Source organism: Nestor notabilis, unplaced genomic scaffold (assembly GCF_000696875.1).
Source record: "Nestor notabilis isolate BGI_N333 unplaced genomic scaffold, ASM69687v1 scaffold24637, whole genome shotgun sequence".
NCBI classification, from domain to species: domain Eukaryota; kingdom Metazoa; phylum Chordata; class Aves; order Psittaciformes; family Psittacidae; genus Nestor; species Nestor notabilis.
Window position 1 is genome coordinate 1 of NW_009936499.1, and position 10,473 is coordinate 10,473.

Consider the following 10,473-nt stretch of genomic DNA (forward strand, 5'->3'; position numbering starts at 1 on the left):
AATATATAAAAATATATATTTAAACTACTTCATTGTGGAAAACAGGTCAGGTTTTGCTTACTACATCTTTATTTCTTTCTTTTTTCCCCCCCTGTATATCCTACCAGGCTCATATAGGAAACATATTAAAATCTAAGTTTATTGGCTACAAGGATTTCGATACATTAATGTATACTTGTGCTGCAGAGTTTGACTTCATGGAAAAAGAGGTAATTTGATCAAAATAGATGATTATGGAAGAGGGAACTTCCTGTTCTATCTAAAGTCATAACTTAAAACGTCTGAGAGCCATAACCTCCTACTGCCATCATAAGTTCAAGTACTTAGTTATGAAATTAGAGACACTAATGGACTTAAGCTAAATCTAACTGGTTTGATTTCTTTTAAATGAACTAAAACCAAAACAGAGTTTTGAGTTTGGAGCTAAGCAGTGTGCTTGTTTGAATGAAAGAAGTGCTTGCTCAGGGATAAGTGAAAGGTTACTTCAGATTTTATGTGGCTGTTGGTAAGTGGTTTTGAGTAGATGGGAAATGAACTGAGAGCTGCAAAGATCTTGTGTGATAGATTTAGATTACAGAAAAGCATCCTAGTTTCTTTATGTGATGAACTTAGTTCATCAGTATCTAGATATGAGTAACTTATAAGCAGTCTAAATGTCAACACATAGCACTCAAATTCAGATGAGATACAAATACTTTTCAGTCTTTGGGTGGCTTGCCAAAGAACTGGGAATAATGTGCTAATGACCTTAGTGTCTTTAGTATTATGACCTCTGGTGTGATTGCTGGGTGGAGTTTAAATCTGAATTTCTTTAGGCTTGCTTTGTTCTTGCTGAATATTTAATTTTACATGTTACTCAAGGAAGAATCCTATATGGCTTTCTTTAAAATGACCAAGTAATTATAGGTTAATGGAAAGCAATTAAAGCAGCTTATTTCCATTGTAGACTCCAATAAGATACACAAAGACTCTGCTATTGCCAGTTGTTCTGGTGGTTTTGGGGGTAATCATCAAAAGGGTAAGTGATTGATTTAATGAATCATCTTTACCTTGAATATACTTTTCTGATGTATTTTTTTCTAAGGGGTCATTATATATTTTGGGATGGGAAGAAGTTAATGTGGTGGCCAGGTGCCTTCCAAGCCATGCTCTTACTGCCCATCCTCAGGGGAAAAAAAAGAGTTGAAAAATCTCATGGGTCAGTGTAAGGACAGGGAGATCACCCACTGGTTTAATGGCATGAGCAAGACAGACTTGAGTTGGGGATAATGAATCTAATATATTGTCAGTTAAAAATAGATTAGGATTGTGCAAAACAAAAACAAACCTAAAACCCTCTTCCCTGCATCCCTACCCCCTTCTTCCCCAGCTCAGTGGGTCCCTTCCATGGGCAAGTCTTTGAAGAACTGCTCTAGCAAGGATGCTTTCCACAGGGTACAAGTTTTTCAGGAACAGACTGCTCCGGTGTGGGTCTCTTGCAAGTTGTAGCTCCTGCCAGAAAACCTGCTCCTGCATGGGCTCCTCTCCACGAGCTGCAATTCCTGCCAGGAGCTGCAATTCATTCCAGGAGCTGGCTCCTCTGTGGGCTCTCCATGGGTTTCAGCTTCCTTCAGGGCATGTCCACCTGCTCTGACATGGGGTCCTTCACAGGCTGTGGGTGGTTGTCTGCTCCGCCATGGTCCTCCATGGGCTGTAGGGGGAAAACCTACATCACTGTGGTCTCCAAAACATGCAGCTGCTCCAGCTCCTGGACCTCCTTCATTGACCTTGGTGTCTTCAGGGATGATTCTCTCCCATTTTTCCCACTTCTGTCTCTTAAAGCTGCTGCACAATGTTTTTCATCTTTTCTTAAATGTGTTATCAGCAGAGAGGCCACCAGTGTTACTGATGAGCTCAGCTTTGGCCATTGGTAGATCTGTTTTGTAGCTGGCTCTCACATGGGGGCAGACACACAGAAACTGCCCCTGCAGCCCCCCCGCTGCCAAAACCTTGCCATGTAAACCCAATACAATTAGATAAAATACAGGGTTTCAAAAATGCCTCCTTAAAATTCTGTATTCTCTTTACATAGACTTTCACAGAGGTTCAGGCCTGAGTCAGTGGTAGAACCTGCTTTGATGTTAAGTGCCCCCCAGGATTTTGTCACTTAAGCTGATGAGTGCTATAACTGAAGTTTATAACTGTTTTTGTAAATTTGATTATGTATAATCTGTGTAAAAACAGCTTACAGTTTATACAGGAACAGATGGGATAACAGCTAACCGCCTGGCTAATTAAACAGCCTCAAAAAGAAGTTTTAGCTAAAACATTGCATGCCTTTTATCTCACCATTATCTTCCAAATGAGATTACTCAGGTGTAATTTAATGTAGCAAATGTTGAAAATGCTTCAAAAGCTTGAGAATGCTTTTGAAAGTTTATTCATACTTTCTGTTGGCTCTTTGTTTTCTTCAGGCAATTAAATATCTTACGTGGTCCTTATCTCAGGCGGGCCAATGTGAAAGGTAAATATTGTCTTCTTTTTCAATGTAAAACTGAATTAACTGCTGGAAGTTTGAGTCACTATCCAATAAATAATTCAGAATTCCACATTATGTTGGTCCTTTTCGAAAGGTAATTATGTATAGTTCAGTCACTGAATGGCTTGGGCATACTCTGTGTAGTATCTTTTATAGGATGCCTAAAAGTAAGTTTAGCTGCTTAACTTACTTAGTTTTAAACATCTTAACCCTCTTATCCCCAAATTTTCTATTTAATACTTTATTTTTCTTCTCTGTTCCTAAATCAGTAATTATTTATGTGCCTATTTGCTTTTCTCCTATAAATAGTGAATAAAAAATCTTTCTGCCCCATTAATTATTTTTTTTCCCAGGTTATAAGGATACCTGAGTTTCATCTTTAGGAAGGGATCCCAACTGGATCAGTTTTATTTTCTAACTATCTGTAATACATGCTCTACCTGTCACAGCCGTTTGGCATCATTTATTGATGCTGTGCTCAAGAGCAATCAGTTTGTCTGACTGAATGTTGTCATTTCCCTGACACATCACTGACCATTTCGGTGATCTTTGCTTTCCATAGTCTAAAGACAGTTACCAAAATTTCCACAGATAGAGAGCAGGATGCAGCATCCTGTCTTCACACAGGTTTTTGAAGAACAACAAATATGCTTGATTTTGACGCTTCACATTTGTATTTCCTTCTGAGAATCCAAAATCAATCTATATAATACCTGGGTAAACAAGTGACGACTCTTTTGCTACCAGCACTCTGCCTCTTTTATGCTGCTGAGATTTAATTTTCTAAATAAGTTGTTCTGTAGATGAAATAATGAATGGAAGTAATGAAAAAGCTGCTAAAATTAATTTCAGTTTTCCAAATAGGTATAGGGATTGAGGAGGATAGTTACTGATTTGCAATAAATTTCAAAGCTTGTGATAGAGGGGAAAAACAATAATCTGTGCAGGCACTGACTCATGCTTAACGGATTAGTTTAGTCGTCTAGAGCCACTATAGATGACTTCAAAGTAAAACCAGGGCTTCTGTAGTACATAAATAATGTGATTTTCTGTTTTTCATTCAGAGAGGAACGTTTTAACCAGGGTGAGGTAAGATTCTCTTTCTACACAATTTCATTTGTGTGTTAATGCAGATACTCCAGTATTGAAATACAGGTTGCAATAGTCTGATGCTGATACGTGGTTTATTTGAAGCTAAGTTATTAGCATCTTTTATACCCTCTGGGTCTGGTGTGTCACCAGAATGACTTAACCTGGGGAAGAGGGGGAGAACTTACTGCTATCTTTCAGTACTTAAAGTGGGCTCATAAGAAAGATGGGGATAGACTTTATAGCAGGACCTGTTGTGATAGAACAAAGCATAATGGTTTTAAACTATCAGAGGGTAGTGAAACATCGGCACAGGGTGTCCAGAGAAGCTGTGGCTGCCCCATCCCTGGCAGTGTTCAAGGCCAGGTTGGACACAGGGGCTTGGAGCAACCTGCTCTAGTGGAAGGTGTCCCTGCCTGTGGCAGGGGGTTGGAACTGGAGGAGCTTTATGGTCCCTTCCAACCCAAACCGTTGTAGGATTCTGTGAAATATAATTGAATGGTAGATCTCTTATGTGGTTTCTTTATTTGCAATTAAGTGAGTGAGGACAATGTAAAATGTTCTTAGCAGCAGTTTATTTGTGGTTTGTGCTATGGGAGAAGTCTCATGCCATTCAAAATGTGATAATCAGAGCCATTTTTGCAATCAGTGCTTTTATCTCTGATTTACCACAGCACTTCCACAAGTAACATAGATTCACTGTTAAAAGTGGTAAGTGACATCTCTGGTGCTGTTTAACCTTTTCTGAAAATACTAAAGACAGCTACCTGTGATTGTGTGAGTACCAAGGATGATTTTATTTGCTTCTTTCATTCCATACTTAGGTATTTTCGGTATTAAATAGCAAGGTCTCTTTGCTTCTATAAAGAGGTTATACAAGAAATGTTACATATGTTATTGCCTGTTTATGTTTTAGGCTCTTTTGCATAGCTAGCCATTTCTTCAGCTCCTTTTGGGTTTCTTGTTAATGTTTGTCCTTACACAAATGAAAAGTATGCAAATACTCTGTTTCTGTGTGTTTGTTGGGGTTTTTTTGCAGCTGGTGTACCATGCACTGCAGCTGTTGGCATACAGTGTCCTAGCGATTTTAATCATGAGACTAAAACTGTTTTTGACACCACATCTGTGTGTTATGGCTTCCTTGGTGTGTTCAAAACAGGTAAGGTCTTTTTTTAATCCTACAGCTATCTCACTACTTAGGATACTACCATGATACGTGTCTGAAAGCAGATTTCTGTGTGTGTCGTTGCTGAATCTGAGTTAGAAATACCAGTTAGAAATAAACCAGATTCTATTGCTTGTTCAAAAATAGGGTTACACAAGTTTTGTTTGCCCCTCTCCCCACACAAAGCAAATGTCATGGTTTATGCAATTTGTCCAGTTACATTATTATAGGGGTTAATATGCTGTCTACTGATCTTGTGCATAGGGAGATATTCACTTGATTATACTGTATTTACACTTCTATACCATTGCAAGTTTTTTATTGACTATTAATTTTATGCAAACAGTGTTTGACTGTTTACACTGTGTTTTCACAGCTCTTTACAGCTTACTGTCTTTGTAATTAACTACTCATTTCACATATTTATGAGTATTTGCTTAGAGCCTCCAGCAAACTATCTTTAGCAAAGAAAGCAAGGGATACCTTTTTCAGTTCAAGAAATAGAAAAGTAGGATATAAAGCAACATTAACCTTATATCCCCAAAGTCTGCTTTTCTGATATGTTTTGGGAAATTTGCAGTGCAATCTCTAACCCATATACTACAGCTAGGAACTCTTGATGTAAATAGGAGATAAAAACTGTAAAAGTGCAGTTAGCAGTATTGAATCATCTTTACTTGCAGAATTTGACATATAAACTACAACTTTAAAAGCTACATTGTCTTTTTGGTCTTTAGAATTACAAATACGATGCCCTACACTCAGTAAATATAAATACTTATGAGGTCTTGCTGAAGTTGAGTGGAGAAGCAATAGCAGAGATGTTTCATATTGTAATGTATGTTAGGTTTCTTATAAAGAGATAGAAATGAGTTGTGCTACATAAAGCATTACAGAATTGTCTAGAATTAATTGGTTCTTGCATTTCAGTTGTTTGGATGGCTCTTCTGTAAAATCCAGCCCAAAACGTTGGTCTTTGCTATTTTAGCATTGATGGCAATAGAGGGATCAGCAAACCTTCAAACTCAGTGGAACATCATGGGAGAATTTAGCAATTTGCCACAGGAAGAACTTTTAGAGTGGATAAAAGTTAATACCAGACAAGGTAAACTAATAATGTATGGTATTCCCCATTTACTATCATAATGTATATGTAACTCTACCCATTCAAGAAAAATAAGATGAATTAAATCTCTGTTCTTAGATGTTTAGTTATCTAATGAGTACTCTACCCTCTTTATGGATTGTTTTTGCTATGGGATTACTGTTTAGATATTTGAAGGTTGCTTCTCTGCTTTTACTGCTTGAGTCTTTGTTTCAAACATGCCTTTCATTCTGTATTTCAGATGCAGTTTTTGCTGGAGCAATGCCCACCATGGCAAGTGTTAAATTGTCTACACTTCGTCCTATTGTAAATCATCCGCACTATGAAGATGCAGGATTAAGGTAAATTTTGAAGTTGAGGATTTATTTTTGTTTGCTCTTAATTTTGATATACAGAAGGAATGTTTTCATGTTATATTGTAAGATTTCTTCAAACCCCATAGAATTTGATTTATTTTAGTCAGATTGAAAAAAACCTACAGTATTTCTTCAGGATTTGTGTTCATCAGAAGGGATATACTGTAGGATAGATGTGGCTTCCAACTTATAGGCAAAAAAAATCAGGATATAATTAAGGAATTGGAATTGATGTGTACTGTTCCATCCTTTCTCCATTCTAGTTACTCCTGACATTGCAGACAGACTTGATTTTTTTCTCAAGATAGTTGAATTATTCCTTCCAGCTTTCTCTGCTTAGTTGTCAATTTTTTTCTGATAATGTATGTACTTACTGAAGTATTAAGACTAGATGAAACTGAAATTTTGTAATGGAATTACTGAGTTTTGTACTTTGTTTTCAGAATCAGAATTTTTCTAAATTGAAATGGATTTGTATGAAAAGCTCATCGATTTCTTTGGTTAAATACTTTTTTATCATAGCATTATTTTTTGGTAATTTCATAAAATTGGTTAAAAGAAACAGCAAACAAAACCAAACCCAAAAATACAATAAGAAAACAAGATAGAGAGGCATAAAGGAGAGGATTGATTTTATATGCTTTATGTCCTTAGTTCTGTCTCTGGCATTAACTGAGTTTAACTTTTGGTCAGCTCTGAACAGTTGGACTAGATGATCCCTGTAGGTCCCTTCCAACTGAAGTATTTTATGACAGAAATGCAGGACAGGGCATGTTTGGGGAAAATAAACTAGAGATGAGATAGTATAAGAAAATGAGCAGGAGCTAACAATGTCGTGCTTTGCACAATCAAAGGAGGTTATAGCTGGGTAATATAAACAGGGTCATGGTTTACAAGTGATGATTTTGCTTGATTCATTATAGGCAGACACCAGGGCTTGCACTCTGCATTTAAAAAGTCCAGACAAGGGTGATGAATGTGACTTTTCATGGAGAGTCTGGGCAAATGATTTCTTCCAATCACTTCCAGTCCAAGCAAGGTCATTCCTAGCCTTGAATATTATATGGGGAATGCATTCCTTTAACATGTTTACATTTTCTGTTCACAGTAACTATGGATCTTGTTGCAAAGTTGTCTTCTGCTACAGAAAAAAGATCAAAGGGCTGTTCTTGAGATCATTGTATTTGTGAAGAGATGATCACATTAAAGCAAATGGCACTATTAATGTAAAATTCATTTTAGCCTGGATGTCTTGTGAAATAAAAAGCCTTCCCGTCCAGCCTAAAGTCAGAGCTTATGTTTGCATGCTATGTTGCTAGCTAACTTGTGTATTTCTCTTTTTGAAGGGCCAGAACTAAAGTAGTGTATTCCATGTACAGTCGAAAACCTGCGAAAGATGTAAAAAGAGAATTGATAAAACTAGGAGCAAATTACTACATTCTGGAAGAGTCATTGTGTGTAAGCAGAAAAAAGTGAGTCATGTCTCTCTAACAAGACTTGATGTGCTGCTCAAATACATAGTCCAAGATGCGTGGTAGCTTTGCAGTCTTGATCTGTGCTTTACTATAGTGCCCAAAACACATTTTTTGTCCAGTGTCTCCAGATATTAATAAGTATAATTAACTTTAACCACATTAGCAACCCTGTGGTCTTTGTGGGCAGCTGAAAGCCATGTTGTGTGTAGTTGTAAACTTCAGTGTAAGACACAGAAGAGATTCACAAAGGAAACAAGTCATTATTCTGGCAGCAAGAACAGATGTGTGTGTATAATGAAAGCCTCGTATGAATAAAAGGTGCAGAGTGAAAGACAGATTCAGCACTGAAATACTATGACCATTGCTTGTCACTGCAAATTTTGTCACATTTAAGCTGTCCTTAAGAAAAAGCTCTGTTCCTCCCCAACCCACGTTTCTCTTTTTGTCCTTTAGAACACGATTATGTTAGATTTTTGATTTTATTTTCTTTGCATTTAGAATCTGATCTATTTCTTTGCTCTTATCTTTGACAAAATTAGGAGATTTTTAGGTAACTCTACAGGGAATTGATGTTGGTTAAAAGCAAAGAGTCACTACTTTCTTTTTTAAGGTGGTTTTATTTCCTGAGTTTTGTTTAGAAACACTAGGAGTGTGAACATCACCCTACATTTTAAAGGAGGTTTTAGGGGTCCCTGGTAATGTGTATTGTATAATTTGAGTTGGTTTATGAGTTTCCTCCTCCAAATTAATTCTTAATAATTATATCACCACAAAAGTGGGCTTTTTCTTTTCAACCTGTATGTTTTTTGATGGCATTTCTTCATTTTAATTATTCATGTGTTTTCCAGGCCTGGCTGCAGTATGCCTGAAATTTGGGATGTCGAAGATCCTGCCAATAGCGGCAGAGTTCCTTTATGTACCCTTATGAGCAAGGATTCCAGGCCATATTTCTTCACAGTATTTGAAAACAGCAACTACAGAGTCTTAAAGATTTCAAAGGAATAACATTTCAGTGCGAAGAACCACCAGTCTTTCAGCTTTTTAAAGTAGTAACTATAAGAATTCTAAATCAGAAAGACCTTTTCTACTAGACTTAAAATGGAAAAACGTGTATTTTCTTTTTTACCATTTTAAGTGAATTCTGATTATAGAAATATCTTAAACCTAACAGTTTGGATTTCTATTTCAGGGTCAGTCCCTTGAAATTTGCTATGCAAATGATTATATGTTTGCACATTTTATTTAACACTGATCCAAAAAGAGTTAAAAGTAGCTATGGAAAGTAACTCCATTCTCAAAACCAATGCTATTGTGAAGTGGGACTGTCAGAATGTCTTGGCAAAGCAGGTTTGTTTAAAGCTTTGGTGCTAGCAGCTAGGAACAAGGGAATGGTGCTATAGCATCTGGCATCACATTTCTCATGTCACTTGCATTACCCGTCTCCTTTCTGGACAAGGTGATACTAGAAATTCTCTTTAAAAGTCACGTAGTTTCACCAGGCATGTCTGAGAGAAATACATGTTTTCTTTGAGAGGATTAAGAACATTGGTCATTTTGGATCACTTAACAAATGCTTTTAAGCTTGCTTTTGAAATGGAGAAAAGTTTGTAGGCAGACTTGAAACTTCATTATTTAGGTGCATGTTCTTGGAATCTTACTGATATTAAAAAAGGTGACTAATAAGGGTAATATTTGCAGTGAGCAATAGTTTAGCTTCTCAGTGTCCAAGGATTTTTAGCATTCTTCTGCGTTCAGAATAAGCTGGCATAATATACATGACATTTTTAAGGGAAAATGCTTTATTCAGGAAAAATCTGTCATAGCCTTAGAAAGATTCTAAAATAAATCCTTCACTGCCTTAACTAGACCTTCAGCGCCTAACTTGATAAGAAATTACCTTCAAAATTCATGCCCTGTTTTCTTTCCCCATGTATTAGTTCCTACCCGGGTTTTATCATCAGCATTAAAGAGGAATGAAATTTAACCCAGTTTGTGGTATGGGTGTAGTCAGTTGTGTGGGTATAATTGCTCCAACTCTATTAGACTGGTTGTGCCGTTTTCCTGTCATCTTGGTGTCGCACCAATGTTCTAGGTAATAGAGGATTCACTTTCTGGGGTACCCAGTCCTTTAACTGACTTGATAGAATTTGTGTGTGTTTATGGCCATTGGGAAGTATCACAGTAAGTGTGATTCTACTTCTAAAGTCAAGTGTTTCTCTGCGTATCATTCATGTTTTGGGTTTGTTTTCTCTCATCTTTCTTGCGTTCAGACATCAGTCTATTGGTATGACTGATCTTTTTAGCCCTACTAGCATCTAGCAATATTAGATGCTATAGGAACAGCATCCGTCACGCCTGTATCAGTATCAATTAAATGGGATCCTGTGATAAAGTAGTAGTGTAACAACTGATGAGTATTCTAAGACTTCTTATTTTTTTAGAGATCTGTTTTATTGAGAGGGTGAGGGAGAATGGCTGAAAATGCATTCGCTTTTTAACTTTTACAGAATAGATTTTGGAAACATTTCTATAAGGAAACTATCACAAAAAGGGCTTTTGGGAAGTCACTTTTTAAAATGTTAATTGACTCCAAGGAAGCGGGGTGGTGGGGGGGAAATCTTTATATGAACAGTGTGACTTAGTGTTACAGCACAAAAAGGAACTGTATTTTTATGAAGTTTATGCCAACTGTTGACATGTACTTACGTGGTTAAATAAAAAACAAAAAGATGGAAGTTGTTCTCATTGTTTCTGCTCTTGTATCT

At 36.8% G+C, this 10,473-nt stretch overlaps 1 protein-coding gene across 1 annotated transcript; it reads left to right on the top strand.

Annotated features, from left to right (window-relative positions):
* Window positions 1-107: 107 nt before the first annotated feature.
* LOC104408703 (probable C-mannosyltransferase DPY19L1) lies at window positions 108-9,415 on the top strand (the record flags this gene model as incomplete). The annotated part of the gene is made up of 9 exons (XM_010018375.1): window positions 108-209; window positions 947-1,018; window positions 2,454-2,503; window positions 3,583-3,607; window positions 4,647-4,766; window positions 5,703-5,877; window positions 6,119-6,218; window positions 7,580-7,705; window positions 8,557-9,415. Coding segments are annotated over 9 exons (927 nt in total), but the record flags the coding sequence as incomplete, so codon positions are not given.
* Window positions 9,416-10,473: the final 1,058 nt, after the last annotated feature.